The sequence below is a fragment of the Geotrypetes seraphini genome, chromosome 7, assembly GCF_902459505.1.
Source record: "Geotrypetes seraphini chromosome 7, aGeoSer1.1, whole genome shotgun sequence".
NCBI classification, from domain to species: Eukaryota; Metazoa; Chordata; class Amphibia; order Gymnophiona; family Dermophiidae; genus Geotrypetes; species Geotrypetes seraphini.
In genome coordinates, this window is record NC_047090.1 from 117776727 (window position 1) to 117802668 (window position 25942).

The 25942-nt window shown below is 41.3% G+C and overlaps 1 protein-coding gene across 3 annotated transcripts in view; it reads left to right on the plus strand.

Annotated features, from left to right (window-relative positions):
- The window catches only part of CAPN3 (calpain 3), a 101829-nt gene extending 79182 nt beyond the window's left edge, over positions 1–22647 (plus strand). For all 3 annotated transcript variants that reach the window (XM_033952814.1, XM_033952813.1, XM_033952815.1), the window contains 6 exons: positions 1554–1618; positions 3872–3940; positions 6180–6258; positions 12947–13063; positions 16778–16836; positions 21087–22647. In XM_033952814.1, coding sequence (XP_033808705.1) covers positions 1554–1618; positions 3872–3940; positions 6180–6258; positions 12947–13063; positions 16778–16836; positions 21087–21113 — 416 coding nt within the window. In that variant the 3' untranslated portion in view covers positions 21114–22647. The remainder of the gene's footprint in view (positions 1–1553; positions 1619–3871; positions 3941–6179; positions 6259–12946; positions 13064–16777; positions 16837–21086) is intronic.
- The last annotated feature ends 3295 nt before the right edge of the window (positions 22648–25942 follow it).

Here is a 25942-nt window from a genome sequence, read left to right on the forward strand (position 1 = left end):
ATTAAATGTAGATATTAAATACAGATAGATATTAAAAGGTATCAATTGCACTTTGGTCTCCGCTGATTCCTTGATAAGAGATAAGGTGGTGATTGCGTGTGGTGATTGAAACCGGGAAAGTGATCCTTCGGCCTACTGGGTCAAATCCAGCCCTGGCCTACACCCAGCTCTGAGACAATAAACATTTCTTTTGTGTAAATCCTGATCACACTGTGTATGAGTCACACCAGGGTTACATACATACATTTTTGGCACTAGACAGCTAAATTATACAGCTATTCCTGTGGCATTTGCAGTGTTGGTGTAACAGTGGGAAACTTCCAGTAGTGTGAACTTGCTCACAACAGTGCCCTGCTATGACTGGAGCTGAGTCACAGTGTAAGCCTGGTTAAGGTTACCAAATTTTCCCAAAGGAAAATCTGGACCCATGGCCCCTCCCTCAGCCCCACCCCTTAACCCTTTTGTGTGTCGGGACGTCAGAAGCTTTTCAAAACCCGGACAAAGTTCTGGGTTTTGAAAAGCCATCCGGACCCCCAGACATGTCCTCAAAAGGAGGCCATGTCCGGGAAAATCCAAACATCTGGTAACCCTAAGCCTGGTCCTATAACAATCCCTAACAAATTGGCCATGTGTCTTCAAGAGAGCTGACCATCCTGCAGCAGGGATCATCAGAATTTCCCACCGAACCCTTTCTTACTACACAGTAGAGAATGACACGGTGGCAAAATTCATTTCCGTTCCCGTCCCCGCGGATAACCGTGGGAAACCATCTTCATGTCATTCTTTAAGGAGAGAGGGAAGAATCAGAGTATGAATGGCCACAACCACTGCCCCGCAAACTTTGCTTTGAAGAATGCTGGTGTAGAAGGACTGAGGCTGAAATAGACACTACAGAATGACAGTCTCTGGTATCCAGAGCAGATATTGTGATGTCATAATGCCTCATTTCACCAGTGCCTAAGAGCCAATCACATCAGTGATGTCACAATGGCTTCATTATCCTTGGCTCACATAAGAATCAGAGTATGAATGGCTACAACCACTGCCCCGCAAACTTTGCTTTGAAGAATGCTGGTGTAGAAGGACTGAGGCTGAAATAGACACTACAGAATGACAGTCTCTGGTATCCAGAACAGATATTGTGATGTCATAATGCCTCATTCCACCAGTGCCTAAGAGCCAATCACATCAGTGATGTCACAATGGCTTCATTATCCTTGGCTCACATAAGAATCAGAGTATAATTGGGCACAGCCATTGACCCGCAAGCTTTGCTTTGAAGAATGCTGGTGTAGAAGGACAGAGGTTGAAATAGACACTAGAAAATGACATGGGATTATTTCCCGCGGTTATCCACGGGGACGGGAACGATGATGAATTTTGTCACCGTGTCATTTTCTACTACACAGATCTCCATCAGCATCACTTCTTCAAAGCATGTGGACCTGGGAGTTCTATAAAGTGATCTGATTCATGCCAGAACACAGAAATAATCCTTAGAAACTCAATTTACTAGATCTGCTTGTAATTTCTAACTGTCATTTCTCATTCAGATAAGGCGCTGAAGATAAAAGGGTTCACTCTTGAGTCTTGTCGCAGTATGATTGCCCTTATGGACGTATCCTTCTTGTAGAGCAGTACTGTATACCAAGGCTTGGGAATACAGAAGCAGATAAACTGATGACACGAATATTCTTGCAATAAAACTGAATGTGTAGATAAACATTCTTAAATTACCTGTAATGGGGTAATAAGAACCAGATCATTTGCAACATGGCATGAAAATTAGTAAGATAAATTCAACAATGGGGGAGCAACCAGAACTATTAAGGAATCTCCAAGTACTGGCAGTGTTTCATGCAATTCATAAAACAAAAGAAACACAACCACGTTGGAAATTTTAATAAAGAACTTTTCTCTGCAAATTTATTTATTCAATTTTCTATTCTGTTCTCCCAAGGGAGTTCAGAATGGTTTACATGAATTTATTCAAGTACTCAAGCATTTTTCCCTGTCTATCCCAGTGGGCTCACAATCTATCTAATGTACTTGGGGCAATGAGGGGATTAAGTGACTTACCCAGGGTCAAAAGGAATAGTGTGGGTTTGAACCCTCCTCCTTAGGGTGCTGAGGCTGTAGCTTTAACCACTGCACCACACTATTCAATTTTGTTCTAATATATGCGTCCTTCTTGTGACATATTTCACTACTCTTGTCTCCTACAGAGCCATCACAAATAACGGAAATAAAATCCATCTTTTGGAATACTTTTGCCAACTTACCAGCCATCTGCAGCAGAGGCAGATAACATCTTTTTGGTGGAAGAGCCAAGCAAATCAATCTCCATTCCCACCCCCATCCCCACCCCCAGGCTCTCTCTTTGCTGATCATGTGTTGGGTTAAAATTTTCAGTCAAGCCATGGTCTCTGTGGCCTACCTTATCCTGGCATTGTTTTTTCATGATACAGGGCTTGCATTCGATTCCAGGACCAGGACACTGAGCCCTTGGCTGGCTGGAACTGAGGATGCTATAGAAGCAACATTCACAACCCTCAAGGTGGTTACTGCGTCATGATAGACTGAGTCCATGATTAGATGGGGAAGGTATGGCTCACTGGTAGAGCTGCTGCCTCTGACCCAGAGGTTGTGAGATCAAATCCCAGTGCTACTCTTTGATCCTGGGCAAGTCACTTTATCCTCCATTGCCCCAGCAACAAAAAGGTGGTATACAAGTCCCCATTCCCTTCCCTAAGGAGAGCTCCAGTGTGTGGCCTAGACCAAGAGCTATTGCCGCAAGTATGTGGAAGATAATATGACCTAGGGGTAAAGATTTATGGTACCATAGTTCAAGCTAGAGGATGGGTCCACTTGAGCAGGAAGTTCACTAAAACTATTTAGCCCTTTAATTGGCAGACGGTGAAATGGCTGCTTTATATAACTTGATATTGAACGAGAGCAACAGTGCCAAGTAACAGGCATTTGGAGATGCAGATCTCCCATAAGAGCCATAGGCCTAGATTCACTAAACTCACCATTGTTGGGCGATCCATGGCCAAGTCTTGCCGGGAGGCCGATTCACTAAAGAGTCCACATACACATTATCTGATTGGACGCCTGCCCCACAAATTGCTGCAGAGCGATTGCGGCGCACGCGCAGACCATCCTGGTTGGCTGTAGATGCAATCCGCGCATACGCTTGCTCTCCACACAAGCGAGGTCAAAACAAAGGGGGTAGGGGTGGCATATGGACAGGTCGACATTATGCAGCTCCCAAAAGGAATCATTTATAGAACAGAACATGTTTTGCAGCCAGACTGCGGAACAGAACACACTTTAAACCTGCGAGTTAAAACCACGGGCTCGCAGAGAGCAGGGAGATTTCAGGGATTTCAGGGTGGCAGAGAGCAGGAGAGTCGGCAGAGACAGTAAGCAATTGGTGCTCAGCAGTCGCTTCATTTTGGATCGGCAAGCCCAATCAGTGTTCCTTCTGTTTAGTGAATCGCTGCCTTCTTACTTATGCATGCCATGTCCCCTCATTTGCATGTGTGGATTGGATTGGGTGCAGATCGGGCAGAGGGTTAGTGAATCAGGTTGGGGCCAGGGAACACTTGCAAACTAGTCAGGACACGATCGGTGAGTTTAGTGAATCTAGCCCATAGAAGACACATGTTGCTTCTGAGCAACAATGCCAAATAAAGGATTAAAGAGCTCCTGGCACTGTTGTTCATTTCAAATTCATCCTTTTTTTTTAAGTTCAATCTTTTTATTGAAAATTTTCCAAAAACATAAGAAAATCATAACATGAACAAGGATTAGAACTGCAAAAATATAGTTACATTTCAAATTCATCCTTAACGGGATTACTTCACAGACAGATGGTTCTGGAAAACTAAACCTGCAAGAATTCCACCACCTCTGGAGAAAAATCAAAGAGTGGCAGGTAAAGTGATTGGAAGTTGTCTTCACCTCACACTGCATTGAAGACATTAGACTTAAATTTTCCAGCATTTTGATATTAAAAAGACACAACAAAGTTATTGCTGGCAAAAGTACATATTTTATTCAAACTTTTTAAAGTATTAATTTGTAAACATGAAATAAGTTGAATCAAGTTCTGTATGATGTGCTTAGTTCTTGTGCGATAAGGTGGATTGTGGGAAAGAAGCACAATTGACTTTAAACCATTATGATTTGAGTTAATAGTATTTTTCCAAGTTTATTGGGTTTAGCCAAGTTCCAAGTTTATTGGGTTTAGCCATTGCCCTAATATACATAATTAAGATGGATAAATTCTATAGAGGTGTAGTGGAATTCTGCAGAATTACAACAAAATGGGTTATTAGGAGTCCTACAATTACAGTAACATATACAGAAGGTTAATTATCTCACAGTGACCTGGCTCCACGGGTTTTCTGAGTATGAGGGCATGCACAGGATAAAAGCAGAAAGTTGCTGCCTCAGATTCTCAGCTGTCAGACACTGATGTGCAATAGAGGATGGAAGTTCAAATCCAGTGGGCTGGTATGTGTATTCTGTAAAGAAACAGTGGCTAGGTGTCTATTTATCCATCAGAATTTATATACCGCCCTTCGTATCACAAACCTAGGCTGTTTTACAATAACTCATTTAAACCATTTAAATAAGCTAACTACTAAAAAAGTAAAGCACAAATAAAACTCAAGATAAAATGTAAAAAAAAAAAAGAAAGAAATATAATTGAATTTGCATCTCACCAAAACTCCAGAGCCAATCATATCTGGAAAAGCTAAAGTAAAAACTTACAATTATACCTTTTATAAATTTTAAAGATTTGTTTCCATGTGTAAATAATGTGGCAAAAAATTACACAAAGAGGGAGCCAAGAAAAAAAATTCCAAAATAAAATGAGTGTCTGGTACAATCTAGCCTTGCTCTAGAAAGGGGAGAGATTACAGGGCAATTCTGATGTTGTGATCATAAGGAGCGACCAGGAATGTAAGGAATCTATTGTTTAAACAGATAGAAAGGTAAATCTGTGTAAAAAGCCTTAAGAGTTAAAACTGGAATCTTAAACTTTACACAGTAACTGATAGGAAGCCAATGTGTTTCCTTTAACAAAGGTATATTTGGGCTTGGAGGATGAGATGTACAATGTCGGCATCTATGAGACAAACTTGGTTTTTACTGTTACATAGAGCATTTTGGACCCCGGTTCGTTTACAAAAATTAGATTGCTCTAAGTCTAATAGATGTTGGCACTGTCATCTTGAAGCTGGGATATTGGATCATTTACTGTTTTATTGTCCTCTGATACATAGCTTTTAGAAATCTATTTAGGGTCAAGTTAATAATTTACTTGAGAATCCGGTAGCGCTTTCATATGATACGATATTATTTGGTACATCAATGAGGGCAAAGAGCCAAATATCCTCTAAAAACAATAAACTTTTACTCATAATGACAGGAGTTGCCATTCAACATATTAAGAAAAATTGGAAAAACTATGATAGACTAAGTTATAGTTTTTGGTGGAATTCATTATGCCATATTTTCAAAATGGAAAGAGTAATAGCTATTCAGCAAGGGTGTTTTAAAAAGTTTAATGATGTTTGGGAGCCATTAACAAAATATTGTATGGATTGATTATAATTAATAATTTATTTTTCCTCTTTTGTTTATTAACGTATAGGGTGGAGGAGGGTGGGTTTATTTTAATGATATCTTGGGCTAAAGTGTTATTGATGATTATAAAGGAGGGAGGGAGGGTATTTGTTATGAATTAGTCTTTGCTGGATTAGTAAGTGATATGAAAGTGTACATGATTGTATTTTTGTTACACTTATTGAAAGTTTAAAAATGAATAAAGGATGTAATAAAAAAAAAGAAATGTAATTGTCACTAGAATGGATCATCAGCAGACAGCTCTGGAAAGCAAAGCTGCTCCGGAATGTTCAACCAGTTCAACCAGTTCCAGAGCAGTCAGAATTAACTACTTCCTGACTGAATAGAATGGATCATCAGCAGACAGCTCTGGAAAGCAAAGCTGCTCCGGAATGTTCAACCAGTTCAACCAGTTCCAGAGCAGTCAGAATTAACTACTTCCTGACTGAATTCACACACAACCTAGAACTATAGGAATAAGCGGGTTGTGAATGTAACAAAATTAAAAGAAATGTCTTCCTCTTCTATTTTACATGCAGAAAATCTTCACACGCTATGATGCCGATCAATCAGGCACGATTAACAGCTACGAGATGCGCAATGCTGTCAACGAAGCAGGTCTGGTACAAGCACTCCCCATCTGCCTCGTCTTTCAGACTTTCTCCCTTTTTCCTTCACTGCCCCAGGGTTGATCTCTTGGTCTTCTCTGTTTCCTACCTTCACGCTCCCTCCTTTCTATTCAATCATGTACTTTCTTTTCCTATTATTCCCTTGTTTTCTATGACTTATTCTTCATTTGCTACTTACCCTCTCATTCATTCACTTCCTTTCTTCCTCTCTGTCTTTAAAAATGTTTTTCTGTTGGTTAGAGTGGGAAAGATTGAAAGGCTGAAATATCAGTGCCAAAGTGCTGTTGAAAATTTGCTTGGCAGTTATTAAGGACCCCTTTTATCTAGCAGCGTTATGCAAATGATAAGGAGTACAGTAACAGGAGTAAAGCAGGTCACAATGTACTACAGAGCAAATCCAAGTCAATATTGCAAAAAAACATAAACATGGTAACATAGGGCTCCTTTTACTAAGCTGTGATAGCGGTTTTAGCATGTGCTTAATGTGCGCTGAATTACCGTGCGCGCTAGACCTTAACGCCAGCATTGAGCTGGAGTTAGTTCTAGCTGTGTAGCGCGGATTTAGCACTTGCTAAAATCCTGCGTGCGCTAAAGACACTATCGCAGTTTAGTAAAAGGAGCCCATAGTAAATGACCATACAGAACATGAAGCTTGAGTCAGAGATCAGGTACATCAGATAAATTGCTGGGCGAAGGATTCAGCATAGCAACCCCTATCTACTAAAAAAAAATAATATCAAGGTAAGAACTTAATCTCTTTTTCCAGTGCAATAGGGATGGTATGCTGAACCATAGGGATGCACCTAAACAGACCCTAAACTCAAGGGTGGGATAGATAAACCTGCTCGAAGTACCTAGGACCCAAAACGGCAGCCTCCTGTGCTGCTATGCCCACCCTGTAGAATTTGGTGAAGGGATGACCATGGTGCTGATCTACAAATCTCCTTGGGTGGAATTAACCGAGTTTCTGCTCAAGAGAAGGCCACTCCTCTTGTCGAGTGCGCCTTCAACGAGACAGGTGGTTACAATATTTTAGTCTTCACCTCTTTTACCAAGTTGCACTGTTGAGCAGCAAAAGCGAAATGCTGAGCTGCCCTTAGGAATGGAATGGGCGGCTCGGCATTTCCTCGCGTTGCTTGACAGTACAGCTTGGTAAAAGGTGGGGGTATGTGTCTCTAGCAAATTAACAGTATCCAAAACCACAGTTATACTTATAGATTTATCCAGATTATCCTCAATTGGTACAAGGATTGTCATATCATTAGCATATGGATAAAGTTTGATGTTCTTTGAAGAAAGTACTTGTGCAAAAGTGCTCATACAGATATTAAACAAATTGGGTGACAATGGCCATCTCTGTGGTACTCCACAGCAAGGTATCTGACTCAATGACAAAACATCTTCATTTTAACTCTGTTATTTCTATTCAATAGGAATTCCTTAAACCAGTTCATAACAGGTCTGAAGACACCCAACCCACTCAGTTTGTTTAATCAAACTTTGTCTGATAAGAAAACCCTTAGGGCCAAATTCTATAAATTGCATCCCGATTGTAGGCGGTGGTAGGCATCCTAACACTGTCTAACCAGTCAATCGGGATGCACGTTTTCTTAAAAAAAACAAACAACAACCTGAGGCAGGCTGCCTACATTGTAAGCATCTGTCACGGGTACAGGGAAGTGCCTAGGGGTGTTTCCCTAGGACTGTGATAGGCACCTAAAATGCTGGCCTATATTTCAAATAGATGCAGCCACTAAACTGATTGCAGCAAGGAAATCTCCCTGCCGCAAATCCTGAAACAATCCCCAGCAGGAGGGATGCCCACTCTCTCCTGGCAGCACCCCCCTGAACACATGACCCCCCCAACCCTGTACCTTTATTTACAAGGCCAGCTGGAGGGAAGTCTACTCCCTCTGGCTGGCAGGCCCATCTCTTCAGAATGGTGGGCTTTCCTCTTCCTGGTGCATCCTGGGATTCACCGTGGAGGGGCCTAAGGCCCTGTAATCCAGGCACCTAAGGCCCCTCCCATAGGAGGGGCTTTAGGCACCTAGGCCAACCCGAGACTTAGGCCTCCTTCCCAGTGCATTCTGGGATGCATTGGGAGTGGCCTAAGACTCCGATTGACCACATACCTAAATCCCATAGTGAGGGGACTTGCCGGCAGGAGGGAGTTGGCATCCCTCCTGCTGGGGGTTGTTTCAGGGGTTCCAACAAAAGGGAGTGGGCATCCCTCCTGCTGCGGTCAGTGTGGGGGGTTCAGGAGTGGCAGCGGAATGGAGTAGGCATCCCTCCTGCCGGCCAACTTGAGGTGGAGTTTGTAGATTCCCTGCCGCTGCTGCTCAGCTGCTTGTAGCAGGGAAATATTCTTTCCGCAATCAGCTCAGCGACAATGCGATTTTCTAAAAGGTGCCTGTGATATGGATGCTGGTTAGTGAGTCAGGGTGGTTAGGCATCTGCCCGTTAGGACAGACACAATTCTGTATAGGACGCCCGTGTGCGATTTTGTAAAGCCGCTTAGGCAGCTGCTGAGGCCGGGTGTCCTATACAGAATCAGGCCTAGTCTCTGAAACTGAAACTAAAGCTCTGAAACTAAATAAGGTCTCAGTACTATAATTTGATCTAAAACTGAACTGAATAGAACTCATTCTGATCCAGGAATTTGCTTAGTGATTCTGCTACTATTATCTCACATGCTTTAGCCAAAAGTGGTATGCTAGCCACTGCTTTAAAGCTAGCTCGAGATGTGAAATTCCATTTTATTTTGGAATTGGAGTTAAAATTATCCCTTCTAGTGCCTTTGGAAAACATCTTCAGCAGTCCATTGATAACTAAAGTAAACCATTCCACAAAACAATGTAGGATAACTTATTTTTCCCAATCCTATTTGGTTCGCATACAGCAATATTGTTTATTAGGTTTAGAAATTTAGATTTAGAGTGATCGATTAGTTTTTTTCCCATTCAGTTTATATATTCAAGTCCATTGAACATCTCCAATTCTATTCCAAGTTTCCAAGTTTTATTAGTGCTTGATAAATCGCTTATTAAATACCTAAGCGATGTACAATTCAAGTAAAATAGAAATACAAATACACTGACCTTTAAATTAAAAAACATACTGGGTTAACATACATGACACAAGAGGGTAGAGGGGGAAAGTTGCAAAATATTTGTAGAGGAAAATATACATTTAAGGGAAAAAATAACTCAGGGAAGGGAAAAAAGCAAAATTATGGGATATTAAACCTAGCGTTAAAAAATAAAAATTTGTAAATCTGAGATTCATATGTTAAAAGCTTCCTTCAAGACGTCGGTAAGCTTGTTTTAGTTTAGCTTAATTCTACTGTATACCAGTGAAACTTCTCTAATTGCACATAGCAAAATATCATTAGTACAGAAATAGTAGGCCAGTTCACCAGAATTTGAAGGCTAACAACTACAGAAAAAATACCCATGAGACCACAAGAGAGAAATGGATGTCCTGTAGTATGTTTCATGTTCCTTCAATTTATCAAAGCTATACTAAATAGATATTTGCTATTCTAATATCAGCTATTTTATACATATTAGCAATGTGCATTATCATGTTTGATTCTTAATGACTTACGAAATCATCTTCAAAGAATGAGGGCAAAGAGATAGTTATAGAGTTCTTAAGAAGTTTCTTTGGGGCTCCCTGTAAGCTTATTGGCAAAAATTACAAGTGTTGAACTGAAAGAAAATCACTCCGTGGACCTGTTAAACTTTCAAAGCTGTTAAACTGTGCGTTGTGCGCTTCTCTATGTGAGACAACAGTCCTCTGTTGGAATCTCCCATCGCATGAGTGTTTCTCTTAAGATTTTTCCTGTGTGTTCCCTGAGGCAGGACCGAAACATGCATGTCGGAACTCGCAAGCTGCAAGCTAAGTTTGCCTAAGTTCTTTGACTATAAGCTATAGTAAACCGTAGTTTTTTCACAACGTAAAAACATATATGAATTGATATAACCTCTGGTTTACTTGTCCATGCGATGATCGGACTGTGAGGTGGTTTTTCCTCTGGGGTTCGCCCCGGTTTTCCCCTCCATGATTCTGAGCAAGCCTGTGAACTCTGTTATATCATCCATATAATACTTTGAACAGGTCCACGGAGTGATTTTCTTTCAGTTCAACACTTGCATTTTATCACTCCTGTTACATTGTTTGTAACTGGTCCCCTTTCCCTTATTGGCAAAAATTAGGCACAGAACAATAAAAACTTAAGCTAATACACTGAAAATATTCCTGCTGTTCTTAAAGAAATCAGTACCAGGTGTAATGTAATGTAATGTAATTTATTTCTTATATACCGCTACATCCGTTAGGTTCTAAGCGGTTTACAGAAAATATACATTAAGATTAGAAATAGAAAGGTACTTGGATAATTCCCTTACTGTCCCGAAGGCTAACAATCTAACTAAAGTACCTGGAGGGTAATAGAGAAGTGAAAAGTAGAGTTAGAGGAAAAATAAAAATAAAATAAACATTTTAACAAGACAGCATTGATCTAAATACTTTGGAAGGTAGAAGAGAGGAGAGAAAGGAATAGAAGCAGAATGGGTCAGCGTCAGTGATGAAGTGGAGCAAGTAAGTTTAGGAGGAGTGATTGACGTTTCCAGAAAGGGCTTCTTCAGGGAAGAGACTTGGCAGACAGTCCCAGGATGCCTATGTCTCCTCCCCTGCGATGTTCTCCCATCCATGCATTCCCTCCAGACACACTGCCCGTGCCCCAGCCGCTCCAAGGAGGCTGCCCCAGATGAGGTCCACGGTGAATGCAGGATTCTCTCCTCTGCGGGAAAGCCGCCCGGAGCCGACAGTCGATCTTCTTAGCGGATTGCAGGGGGGGAAGAGTTCACACTCTTGGTAGGATCGGGTCTGTGTGCTCTCGGTGGTTGTAGCTGGTCTCATTGCTGCTTAGGTGTAAAAGCAGTTGATCTCCACTGCTACTGATATTTAAAAGCAGGCAGATTGATCTCTCCAATGGACTGCAGGGGGAGGAGGTGCAGAGTGGAAGGCAATCTCTGCCTTTATCTCCAACCTCTCTAGTTGCTGATGTTGTGTTGGCAAATATTGGTAGGGTCGTGATTCCAGTGGCCCACCTCATTCTGCTGTTTTATCTTGAGAACAACAAATCCACAAATGCACTGGGCCTGGGAACAGAGCTGCCATTACCCAGTTCCAGGAGGGGACTTTTTTGGCTGGTCCTCGTTTCAAACTTTAGATCGCAAAGCAGTGTGGTAGTTGTGGTCCCTGATTCTACCCATTGAAATTAGTGCTGCAGGTCCAGTTATACGAAGGTAAATCAAAAAAGTAAAGGCAAAATACATTTAACGGCTTTATTAGAAGTAACTGTGAGCAATTGAACATATCACTTTTCCACATAGTCCCCGTGCAAGACGACGCATTTGTTGCATCGTTCATTCCTGCAGAGATGTTTTTCAGCTGATCCCGAAGCCAGGTGAGCACCGCTTCCTTTACGTCATCATGCTTTGTCTTTTGCTCTCCAAGTCACAGTTATGCACTCATGTCTCGTCTCTTCAGAATGGTCGGATCTTCTTCATACCGTCTCAGGAACTGACTCGCAACCTCCACATGCTGTTGCTTGTGCAGATCAATAAGCGGTTTGGGAACCCATCGTTCGCAGACTTTCCTGTATCCCAAGTCACCATGCACTATGGCAAATGCAGATCCATAGCTGATATCCACACTTGCAGTCAATTGAGACATCGTTATTTGTCGATCTTCTCTAATTAAGGCATCTTCTCTAATTAAGGCATCCCTGTCAGTGTGCTCTTGTGTGTGCGATGTTGATGGGTGACCAGAGTGACCTTCGTCGGTTACACCTGTTCTTCCTGCTTTAAATCTTTTTACCCACTTATAAACCTTTCGTTGATTCTTGGTGCTATGTCCATATTGAGTCAATATCTGATGGTGAATTTCCATAGGTTTCACTCCCTCTGCCCAAAGAAAGCACACTACTACTACTTCGTAGCACGTTCACACAGAGATTTTGGATCAGTGTTTACTTTCAATCTATACAGGCTATTGTTCTCTTTCTGTTTGCGGTTTAACTTGATACTGTGCCAACCTAGGACTCCTGATGAAGGCGTGTTCACCGAAACACGGACCGTGTCGGGTCCCTAGGTTTGTGTAAAGGTGGTAACATTAACCGCAATCATTAATTGATAGAATAAACATATCCTGCATCTTGTACGCTTGTCTGCAGTTCTCCTTTGTTTTCCCTTGTGTTGCTTTTACTTCACTGCAGATTGTGTTGGATTTTTCTTTTGTTTTTCACAATCTTGCAATGGAGCATCCATCCATTTTGATTCACCCTCGTAAGTCTGGATGAGGCTGGCAGAAACCCAGGAATGGCCTTATTTCTCCCTCCTGGACCTGGGTAACTTGAAAGCTCTGAGAGAATAAAATCAGGAACTAGAGTTGTCTGATAAAATGCAGACACTGTATATCACAAGCATATGGGAAATGAAGAAGGAATATGCAGAGCGGAAAGTTTCTTCTTCAAAAGATAGCAAAGTGTTCTCTGATATTGCATGTAGGTTATGAAATTATTGCTGCACTTTGCATGATTCCAGCTGACTACCAAAGGCATTGCCGACTGCTTACCGTACTTTGCCAATACAATATTTTCTTCTTTGTAGGGTTCCACCTGAACAATCAGCTGTACGACATCATTACAATGCGCTATGCCAACAAGTACATGAACATCGATTTTGACAGCTTCATCTGCTGTTTTGTGCGGCTGGAAGGAATGTTTAGTGAGTGTATTCCATTAGTTCACTTCGACACTGTGGTCCATACAGAATAATCTATACTATGAGGGGGTGCTGAAACGTTCTCAGCTCAACAAACCAACTCCCTAAATCTTGTTATTTTGGCACCGTATTTGAAAAGAGGGTGTCAGGTCAAAAGCGCGCCGGGACAAAGGCGCGCCCAGACAATTGAGCGCAGCGCAGAGGTGCGCGCCGCTCAAAATTAATGTTTTTAGGGCTCCGACGGGGGGGGCGTGGGGGGAACCCCCCCTTTACTTAATAGACATCGCGCCGCATTGTGGGGGCGTTGAGGGGGGTGTGGGGGGTTGTAACCCCCCACATTTTACTGAAAACTTCACTTTTTCCCTGTTTTTACAAACAGGTTACAACCAGGTTACAACCAGGTTACAACCCCCCAAACCCCCCATAATGCCGGCGCGATGTCTATTAAGTAAAGTGGGGGGGTTCCCCAACAAAAACCCCCGTCGGAGCCCCTAAAAACAGTAATTTTGAGCGGTGCGCGCCTCCACACTGCGCTCAATTGTCTGGGCGCGCCTTTGTCTTTCGCGCCGTTGTCAATGAACCGAAAAGAGTGTTATCTTATTTAATTAAGTGCCAATTTGCAGAAACACAAAGTTCTATGTTTTGACATTGTTTCAGATCATTATTGAACCATATCCATGTCATTCTCTTTGAGGTTGGGCTGAGAACGTTTCAGCATCCCCTCATATATAGGGTTACCAGATGTCCAGGAAAACCTGGGCATGTCCTCTTTTTAGAGGACTGGGCTTCTGGACGGACTTTCCAAAACCCAGCATTTGTCTGGGTTTTGGAAAGCCCCAACAAGCTCCAGCCGCATCTGGAGGGCCTCTGAGCATATGTGTAATAATCCTTATGGAATTTGTTACTTAGCTTGATAGTCACATATAAATAAATTTAACATGAGTTGCAGTGAGAATCATATACAGTTTAGTCTGAACTCACAAGGAACCACTATGAGCAAACTTTGCTTACAGGAAAAGGAGGGGTGTAATGTCAGTGCTACACTCAATGACACAGCATAATACTGTATTTGTGTCTAAAGCTGCCTGATTTATCAGGTTGTTATGAATGTGCAAATTTTCCAAAGTTCATTTCAAAGTTCATCTAGTTGTCAAAAATTTAGGAAATGATCCTTACATTTAGGTGACAGTGGCATTGTATATTTTAATATTTTTGCTGCATGTGTTTTCTGAATTTGTAGCACTAGCAACAATGCTAAGCCATGCTACCAATCTTTAGCTAGCATACTGCTGAACCAGTGCCAGATGCCAGGCCAGGAGCAGATAAAGGGACGTCCTGCTGCTGGTTCTCTGTGAGGAGTTGGGGGGAGGGGGTTTCTGGAATTGGTGGGGTGTTATGACTGGCCTAAGAGCCATAGCCACTTGTTTTGTATGCAAATTGGGTGGGTGGATCCCAATAGAAATGTTTGGTTTGTGGTTTACAGCGGTTTACAACATTAAAATAAACAATCATAAGAAAGGAATGCCATAATTCAGACAGATAAAAGCCCATCCCATAAACCACCCCAACTCAAAGCACACTGAGACCTTATCTTAGGGTTGCCAGATTTCCTCTTTGAAAAAATTAAGTCGCCTGGTCCCACCCCATTCTGCTGGCTCTGCCCCCACAGAAACTCCCTGGGCTCAAAGGCCACATTTGGAAGCCTTCGCTAATGAGCGGACTTAGACACTATGATGTTACACGCATGCATTCGTGCATCTGATGTCCTCACCGTGACAGCTGCACATGCACAAAGGCTTCCAGATGTGGCTTCTGAGCTCAGGACTTCCAAAAACCAGGACAAACTCACTAGAGGTAGGTCTTCTCAGACAAATCTGATCAATTTCTTTGACTGGGTGAACAGAGAATTGGATAGAGTGAGTTCACTAGATATAGTATATTTAGATTTTAGCAAAGCCTTTGACAGTATTCCACACAGATGTCTAATAAATAAACGGAGTGCCCTTGGGTTGGGCCCCAAAGTTATGGGCTGGGTTAGGAACTGGTTGCGTGAAAGACGAAAGAGAGTAGTGGTCAATGAAGATCACTCTGAGGAAAGGGATGCTACCAGTGGTGTACCTCAAGGCTCTGTTCTTTTTAATATTTTTATAAGCGATATTGCTGAAGGGCTGTCAGGTAAGAATTGCTTCTTTGGGGATGATACCAAAATCTTCAATAGAGTAGACACCCAGGATGGTGTGAATAACATGAAGAAAGACCTGGTCTGAAAGAATGGTCTGAAATTTGGCAGCTAAAATTTAATGCTATGAAATGAAAGATCATGCATTTGGGCTGCAAAACCGAAAGGAACGGTACAGTTTAGGGGTGAAGAAGAGCAGGAGTTGAGTGTGATGATCTTAAGGTGGCCAAACAGGTTAAAAAGGTGACAGCAAAAGCTAGAAGGATGCTAGAGGGCATAGGAAGAGGTATGGCCAGTAGGAAAAGGAGGTATTGATGGCCCTGTATAAGACTCTGGTGAGATCTCATTTAGAATACTGTATGCAATTCTGGAGACTGCACCTTCAAAAACATAAAAAGGATGGAGTCGGTCCAGAGGAAGGCTACTAAAATGGTGTGTGGTCTTTGTTATAAGGTATATGGGGACAGACTTAAAGATCTCAAAATGTATACTTTGGAGGAAATGCAGGTGAGGGTAAATTTGATTGAGTCATTTAAATACCTACATGGCCTAAATGCACATGAGTCGAGTCTCTTTCATTTGAAAGGAAGCTCTGGAATGAGAGGGCATAGGATGAAGTTAAGAGGTGATAGGCCGAGGAGTAATCTAAGGAAATACTTTTTTACAGAAAGGGTGGTAGATGCGTGGAACAATCTTACGGTAGAGGTGGTGGACACAGAGACTGTGTTTGATTTCAAGAAAGCCTGGGATAGTCACGTGGGGTCTCTTAGAGAGAGGAAGAGATAATGGTTACTGCTGATGGGCAGACTGGATGGGCCATTTGGCCTTTATCTGCCATCATGTTTTTCTGTATTTGTTCTTGTTTTTTTGTCATGGAAGGGGGGTCAGTGAGCACTGTGGGAGTGCGGGGGTGTCTTACTTTGATACATGCGGTGGCCATCTAGTCAGTGTGGACACATTTGTGGCACTTAGACACTTCTAAAACAGGTCTAGCTCTGAACATCTAAGTTCTGTCCATGATGCCTTATGAAACGTTTATCGTTGCAAGACATCTAAGTCTAACCCGCCCTTATACATGCCCATCTCAAGCTCTAGCCACACAGAGACTGGGACACCTCTCTAAATGTCCAAAAGGCAGTTTTGATTAGCGGCACTTGGATGTCCTGGTGATTAGGATGTCCAAGTGCAGATTTAGAATGCCTTTTGGACATTTATATTTTTTGATTATGAGCTCCATAGTCAGGGATCCCAACCATGTATTTGTGACCTGGATTGGCCACTGTGGAAACAGGACTCTGGGATAGGTGAACCACTGGTCTAACCCAGTATGGCTATTCTTATGTTCTTATGACAGTAAAATGGGAAAAAAAAGACATGTCAGCAAAAACATCATGTGTGATGGGGTGTGCCTTAAATGTCATGGTGGACCCAGGTTCTGTAGCCCAACACAATTAAAAATTTAGCAGACTGCCAGTAAAACACAACTTCACAAGCTGCAACAGAACAATCCATGACATTCATCTTTTTCTCTTCCTTAGGGGCATTCCATGCTTTTGATAAAGATGGAGATGGCATCATTAAACTCAATGTCTTAGAGGTAAATATTACATTACATAGGATTAACTAGTATTTTGTTATGTGAATGATTTATGAATAACACTTAAGTGTAGGTTCCTGTAGATATTGTAAGATAACAAACTATATCAATTGATCAATTTTTATTTTCCTAAGGAGATACTTGGATATATATGTTTTTAGGTATGTTTCATTGAAGGGGTAGTCTCCTATTGGAGAATGTTGTCACATAGTCTGTCCATCCTAAAGGGAATCCAGAGTGCTGCAAACTTCTGTGGGTGGTGGGAATGCTGAAAGCCAGAGATACCACTAAGCAATAATGGGACCCAGGCTGTGTTTTGGCCAGGTCTGCATCAGGAAATTAACATTTCCAGTGTTGTAAGTACTAACCTTACAGTTCTTTGGTTGGGCAAACTAGATAGGCCATATGGTCTTTATCTGCCTTCATTTTTCTGTTTCTAAAAACAAAAATGCCACATGGACAATATGGCAGTATCTAGCTTCCAAGAAGTTTCTGGGGCAGGGGTGGGGAAGAAGGGCCACAATCCAGTCAGGATTTTCCCCAATAAGTATGAATATCTATTTGCATACACTGTATGCATATTCATTGTGGAAATCCTGAAAACCCGACTAGAATGTAGCCCTCCTTCCCCACCCCTGCTCTGGGGTAACCTGTAAAGAGGACCCTGCTTAGAACCCAAACGTGCAGCGAGAGTTTCCAGTGTATGCTAATGTCATTAGTTTACTGTAGGTCCCATTGAATAAAATGGGATCTAGTCACTAGTATGTGCATTAATGGGGTTAGTGTAACTCTAGCTCTTAATGAACATAGAGAGGCCATGTGTTCAGGACAGTGGCTTCTCTGGTTTGCTGCATGTATTATGATTCAACATTATTACATTACATTACATTACATTACATTACATTAGGGATTTCTATTCCGCCATTACCTTGCGGTTCAAGGCGGATTACAAAAGGTTAATTTAGAAATACAGAGTTACATTGATTGTAGATTTTATAAACATAAACGGGTTGTTGAGGGTGAGGTGGTTTGTAAGAGAATTAATAGTTGGTCATAGTGGAGGTTCTTTTGTTGTTGTTAGAGCAGTAATGGGTAGATCAGATGTCGGTTTTAGAGTTACTAAGAGGTCGTGATGTTATTGCTGTTTCAGGAATTTCTTGAAAAGTGTGGTTTTTATTTCTTTTCTGAACGTCCTATAGTCTGGAGTGGTCATCAGAAGGTTGGAGATCTGGTTATCCAGCCTTGCGGCTTGGGTGGCTAGGAGGCCGTCGTGTAGTTTTTTTCTTTTTACTTCTTTGATTGGGGGGGGTATGAATGGGGAGTGTGTTTTTCTGTGTCTGGTAGTGGGTGCTTGGATGAGGCGATTGTTCAGGTATGATGGGCTGTCTCCGTGTAGGGTTTTAAATAGTATGCAGTAGAATTTGAATTGGATTCTTTCTTGGATTGGAAGCCAATGTGAGTTGATGAAGGCTTCAGTGATGTGGTCGTGTTTTCTCAATGAATAGATGAGTCTCAAAGCTGTATTTTGGATTGTTTGGAGTTGTTTAATCGTGGTTACAGGGCAGGGAAGGAAGAGGATGTTGCAGTAGTCCAATATACCTAGTATTAGTGATTGTACTATAAGTTGGAATTGTGTTCTTTCAAAGAATTTTCGGACTTGTCTCAGATTTCTCATGACAGCGAATGATTTCTGAATTGTTTTGTTTATTTGCGGTTGCATAGTGCAGCATCTGTCTATGGTCATGCCAAGTAGTTTAATGGTGGTTTGGACTGGGTATTTGATTGCGTTTATTTCTAAATTGGTTGTGGTTTGGACCTTGTCATTTTCGAGAAGGATGAATTTGGTTTTGTCTTGGTTGAGTTTAAGTTTGTGTTTTTCCATCCAGGTTGTGACTGTTTCAAGTGTTTGGTGAAGTTTGTCTGTCATGGTCGGTTTAGAGTGGTCAAATGGGATGAGGATGGTGATGTCATCAGCATAACTATAGGTGGTTATGCCCAAATTGTCCAGATGCGTTCCTAGGGAAGCGGTGTAGAGATTGAAGAGGGTAGGGGATAGTGGAGATCCTTGTGGTACGCCGCAGGGGTTTGACCAGGATTCTGACTTTTCTTTGTTTGATTTTACACTGTAAGTTCTGAGTTTTAGGAATCCTTCAAACCATGAGTATACTTTATCTGAGATGCCTATTGCGTCTAAGATCTGTAGAAGGATGTTGTGATCCACTAAGTCGAATGCTGCAGTAAGGTCCAGTTGTATGAGAAGCATTTTTTTCCCTGTACTAAGGTGTTGTCTGACGGTATCCATAAGGGAGCCTAGTAGTGTCTCTGTACTGAAGTTTGTTCTGAAGCCAGATTGCGTGGGGTGGAGTAGGTTGTGGTCATCTATGTAATTGGAGAGGAGTTTGGCTACTAGGCCTTCTATAATTTTGACATATAGCGGAATTGAGGCTATAGGTCTAAAGTTGGATGGGTGGTTTTGTGGTGCTTTTGGGTCTTTTTGGATTGGGGTGATGATGATTTCGCTGAGGTCAGCAGGGAATGTGCCTTCTGTGAGCGTGAATTGAATCCATTGTAGAATTATGGTGCGGAATTTTACACTAGAGGTGGTAAGGAGATATGAGGGGCAATGGTTGAGGTCACAGGAGGCATGGCTGTATTTTTTGTAGAATTTGTTGAATTCTGACCATTGTATGTTGGGGAATTGAGTCCAAATTCTGTCTGCTGCGGTTGCCTCTTTTCCTGTAGAGTGGATTGTGATTGCGTTTTGATGGGATGGGTTGAGGATGAGAGTGGCTCTGGTGTTGGTAATTTTGTTCTTGAAGTGTTCTGCTAAAAGGGTGGGTGATGGTGGAGGGGTGTTCGTGGTGGTAGTATATGGTTTGGTGTCTGTTAATTCTTTCAGGATTTGGAATTTGGAAGAGAATTTGAGTGTTGGATTTAGTGCTGGTTTTGTAAGAATCACACAGTGAGATAGAAACAGAGAAAAATGAAGGCAGATGATGACCATATAGCCTATCAAGTCTGCCTAGTTATGCCATCTATCCCATCCAGGCATCCTTAGGAGTGGTATAGAAGGCAGTTTTAGAAAAGAGGCAGCAAGTGCAAGACCTGGAGAGTGTGGAGCTAGTGTTGGCTCGAGTGGGAATTTATATGCTTAGCTATTCACAGTGGAAGAATTACAGCTCAGCAGCTTGAATGGCCTTCCAGCCTTCATTTACTATATTTTTATCTTGTGATAGACCTCCAACTATATAGATTCTTAAATATAAAATCAAGTATCTCTTAGCCAGATATAGTATTCATGATATCCTTATTGAATATGCATGGCATGGATATTTAAAATGGTCTGGTTATTCGCCCCCCTCCCCCCCCAAATAAATTTCAGGATATCTTTCTCAACCAACAGACATAAGAGAAGCTCACACTTGAGTTTTGTTTCCCCACCGGTTAGAGGATGTAAATTTAAACGACACCATCTTTTCTCACATCAGGCAGCATTATGGGGTAAAGATCTGGAACAATTGCTCAGGACTACTACTTATGAGGATTTTAGGAAACGCCTAAAAACATATCTGTTCCTGAAATATTTAGGCAACTGACCTGTACAACCTTATTCCACAATAACTGATCCCTAGAGCTGTTAATCACTAGCTTTTAACTTTGTTAAATCCACTCAATTTGTAGCATCTTTTAATCATTGTAAACCGCATAGAACTTCACGGTCCTGCAGTATATAAACTGTTATTATTATCCTTACTAAATGTGCATAATATATTGTGACATGCACTGCCTCTGTTGTATGCAGAAATAGTCATTAGGGGTATCGTGACAGGGTGGTAGGGGAATTGTTGAAGATTTGTTTTAGCATTATTGATACAGAGGAGCTGGTCATTTTCACTTAGACCAGGGGTCTCAAAGTCCCTCCTCGAGGGCCGCAATCCAGTCGGGTTTTCAGGATTTCCCCAATGAATATGCATGAGATATTAGCAGACAATGAAAGCAGTGCATGCAAATAGATCGCATGCATATTCATTGGGGAAATCCTGAAAACTCGACTGGATTGCGGCCCTTGAGGAGGGACTTTGAGACCCCTGATTTAATCGCATTTTCAGTGCTCAGAGCTGTGTGGTCTCTCTCATTTCTAGTGTACTACCATTCAAGCTTCATTTCTGCTTCAGCCAGCTCTTATTCTTGCCATACTGATTATGATGTTATTGGACAACTGTATACTTCTATTTAATCTTCTTTTACAGTGGTTGCAGCTCACGATGTATGCTTAAGTGCAAGCTGGCTCTCTTTATTATACCTTTGCCATTCTGTGCACAAACCAATCTCTGGCTGTCACTGCTGGAAGATTTCAACAATGACCTCCAAGTCACCTTGTTTCACGCCAAGCTCACAGCAAGCAGAGATCTCCTAAAGAAATGCTGGGGATAGACTTATCACCCCAAGTTATTTGTGAAATCTGTGGTTTAACATGTTTTAAATACTCATTTATTTTTCTTCAAGAAACAATATTTTTGTTTTAATTAACAAGTCTGTCACCACACAGAGGGGCCCTTTTACAAAGGCGCAGTAGCAGTTTAATGCGCAGAATACCGCTTGTCGCGCTAGGACCTAACGCCTCCATTGACAATGCGCTAGGATTTTAGGCTTCCACGGGGGTTAGCGCGTGATGAAATGTCCGACGCACTAACCCCCGTAGTGCATCTTGATAAAAGGAGCCCAGAGGAAACAAGATACACTTGGATTACCTAGGTCAATATTTGAAAATGTTTAGCAATGGCATGGGCTTTAACCCTTTAATTGGCAGATGGTGAAACAGCTGCTTTACGTAACTTAATGTTGAACGAGAGCAACAGTGCCAAGTAACAGGCAACAATGCCAAACAAAGGGTTAAATACCTTCCTGTTCCCCAGGAGGGTGGTTGGTCCAAGATCAAGATTTCCATCTTTCTTTCCTTGCAAAAGCAGCAAACTAAAGCTATAATGAATAAACTCAGCTTTCAAAGTTATCTGAGTTTGTGATGCAGCCATTGACCATTTCTGAATAGTAAATAATTTAGTCTTACCTCAGTGAAAATATTAAGCTGTATAATGTAAAATATAATATTATATTCAGATTGTCATGTCATCAATACCTTGCATTAATCTGAAGCTCTAAAATATAGGAAAGGAGTAGGGAACTCCGGTCCTCGAGAGCTGTATCCCAGTTGGGATACAGCCCAGTTTGGAATATCTTTTACCAGAAAACTAGCAGCAAGGCTTCAGATGTGAAAACATACAAAAATTAGAACACAATAAAATGGTGGAACGTGCTGTTTTTATTTCTGGGACATAGTACTCTAAAATGCATTGTATGAATCACTGGTTCATAGAAAGCCTTTAAGCTATGGCACTGTATGGCCTACATAGTAGAAGATAGGGTCTCAGCCCAGTTTCCAGTAGACACAAACTCATGCTAATATCAGCACTATAATGGTATTCTAAGTGAGTAGATTCAGTATGAGTAAACAAGTGTAGGATCTGACCCACCTTGTTACTTCAGTGCACAAGGGTGAAACACAGTGAGGTGGGACACTTTCATTCTCTGCTTACAGTGTAATGCTGTTATTGTGGAGGTTCTCTAACACTGTTTGAAAGTACAAAATTCAGTAGGAAACAGGCAACTATATTGAGGCCTAAGATCCTAAAGTATTTTTGAAAAGCTTTCCCAATTCCCATCCTATTAAATGCAGAAATAGAGACACAGTAATAAACAAAATTCATCACTGTTCCCATCTCTGCGGATAACCACAGGAAATGATCTCCATGTCACTAAGGAGAGGGAAGAATCAGTATGAATGAGCACTACCACTGACCCTCAAGCCTTGCATTGCAGTTGAAGCAGGCTATTCAGGTGGGGTTCCCTGAATGGAAAAATCTTAATAATCAGCACAGTCTGCCGTTCTTATGTTTTCAGGTGGACTTCCTGGGACACCAGGCCGCTCAGTGGTATAAATTAATATCTGGATTTTTGAATAAGGAACCAAAGACTGGTCTGCATGACATTTGGAGCATTTCAATGGCCACGAATTTGGTCTTGGAGGATGAGATGTATAGTGTCGGCATCTACGAGACAAACTTGTTTTTTTCTGTTACATAGAGCATTTTGGACCCCTGTTCGTTTACAAAAATTAGATAGCTCTAAGTCTAATAGTAGTTGGCATTGTCATCTAGAAACTGGAACATTGGATCGTTTACTGTTTTATTGTCCTCGGATACTTAGCTTTTGGAAATCCATCTGGGGGTCAAGTAAATAATTTACTTGAAAACCCGGTAGCGCTATCATGTGATACGGTATTATTTGGTACATCAATGAGGGCTAAGAGTCAAATTTCCTCTAATAATAATAAACTTTTGCTCATAGTGACAGGAGTTGCCATTCAGCATATCATGAAAAATTAGAAAAACTATGATCAATTAAGTTATAGTTTTTGGTGGAATTCATTGTGCCACATTTTTAAAATGGAACAAGTAATAGCTATTCAGCAAGGGTGTTTTAAAAAGTTTAATGATGTTTGGGAGCCATTAACAAAATATTGTACAGATTGAACATAATTAATTTTATTTTCCCATTTTTGTTTATTAATGTCCAGGGTGGGGGGGGGAAGGTGGGGTTATTTTAATGTTATATTGGGCTAAAATTATAATGATGGATATAAAGGAAGGAGGGAGGGTAATTGATGTGATTTAGTCTTTGATGGGTTAGTAAGTGATGTTAAAGTATATATGATTGTATTTTTGTTGCACTTATTGAAAGTTTTAAAATTAATAAATATTTTGAAAAAGAAAAATGCTGGTGTAGAAGGACTGAGGTTGAGATGGACACTGAAGAATGACATGGGATTGTTTCCTGCGGTTGTCTGCAGGGACATGAACGGTGATGAATTTTGTCACCATGTCATGCTCTAGGCAGAAATAACAATGCTTACCCAATAGTTTGACCATTCATAAGTGTGGAGAATAGCTAAGTCTTGTTCGAGATAAAAAGCTAAGAACATAAGATGTGCCATGCCGGAGCTCAACTGTCTACCAAGTCCAGCAACCTGTCTGACAGTGCTCAAATTAATTGTACAAGCCAATCCTTATGAGATCATTTATATTCTCAAATCCCAGAGCACTATAAAACAGAATTCATGGGACTTGTGTAGAAAGACAGGTGTCAGGTCAAAAGCGCGCCGGGACAAAGGCGCGCCCAGACAATTGAGCGCAGCGCGGAGGCGCGCGCCGCTCAAAATTACTGTTTTTAGGGCTCTGACAGGGGGGCGTGGGGGGGAACCCCCCACTTTACTTAATAGACATCGTGCCGCGTTGTGGGGGGCTTGTAACCCCCCCACATTTTACTGAAAACTTAACTTTTTCCCTGTTTTTAGGGAAAAAGTTAAGTTTACAGTAAAATGTGGAGGGTTACAGCCCCCCAAACCCCCCATAACGCCGGCTCAATGTCTATTAAGTAAAGTGGGGGGGCTCCCCAACAAAACCCCCCATCAGAGCCCCTAAAAACAGTAATTTTGAGCAGCGCGCGCCTCTGCACTGCACTCAATTTTCTGGGCGCGCCTTTGTCTTTCGTGCCGTTGTCTATGAACCAGAAAGACATCTTCAAATTTCTATCAGATTCTTCCTGTGGAAGTAAAACCAGTCTTCAGATTCATAATTTTCAAATGGCAAATGCAACCCAGTTTTTTTAAGTGTATGTGAGAGCAATTCTTAGAGGGCTACAGTTTACAGTATTCAATGATAAGGTTACATTTTGGAATAAAACTTTATTTAGGCTAATTATACTCTAATAAAATATGTTCTTCCAGCTGAATCCATCATTTCTATGTGTGAGAAACAGAAAGCAGAAGTATTATCTAGTGTGAACTAAGACTAGATTTAGTAGGGAAAGGCAGTTGAAGCTATTGTCTGAGAATTCTGGTTCCTGCTAGCCTCACATTACCCAACTAGATAAGATGTTAGCCCACCGGGACAGACAGGGAAAAAATTCATTTAAACCGTTCTGAGCTCCCCTGGGAGCGTGGTATAGAAAAGTGAATAAATAAATAAATAATTGGCCCTAGAACCTTAGAGGCTGGCAACCAGGGTAATTGTCTTGGGCCCTCAAGCAGAAGGAATCATAGGCTGAAGACTTTAAGGCTCTTTCCTCAGTTTTTGCACTGGGCATCCAACACCAGCCCTGCATGGCAATGCAGAAGCAATTGAATAGTTGAAGACAGGTGTGACTTGAGTCTACCCCTCCAGAGATGAACAAATCCTTAAATAGAATTCAGTAGTATTTTGCTATATGACCATTATTACTGTATATGAGTTTATGCATATATGAGTATTTCAGGACAATAACAGCCCATTTTTCTTTTCCTGGGTACATTACACGGGATGGAGATAGTTAATGATATAGGAAAAGGGTCAGGATGTTACTGGCAATTTTATGCTCCCAACTGTTACATTGACCACAAATTTCTCTACTAATTTTTTTTTTTTTTAAAGAGAAGAACTGTTATGCTATTCCTATGACCTATGTTCCTTCTAAGCAGAGCACATGAGCAATTGCTCATATATTCTAGGAGCGTCGCTCACAAAAATATTTTACAAATCTGGAAAATTGTTGGGTTTTAGAACTTGTCGCTCACACAAAAATTTTGTTTAGAACTTTTTGCTCACATGAAAACAAATTTGCACACAGCTGGCCAGTCCTTAGAGGACTGAATATATATGCCACAGTTGTAAACTCAATATAATTGTGTCTCGCAGCAAATCCTATTGCTTGGTATAGAACTGGAGCCCAAAGATCTTTTCAACAGAGCTAAAGATAGAAGTTATCAATTTATTGTACACAGTTATGATTTTTATAATTTTTGTATGGACCTTCAGACCGCAGCCGGGCACCAAATGCTACCGGTTGCTACTGTCTTTGTCGGTTCAACTTTTATTGAATTTTTATCAATTTTCATCTCTTCAAGCATTCTTTTCACTTTTAATATAAAACAAAAGAGAGCCACTTAGCTTTATAGTGGACTATCACTCGTCATTACTTCAGCTCGCCCGCCTTGCATGTTTCAAATGAAACT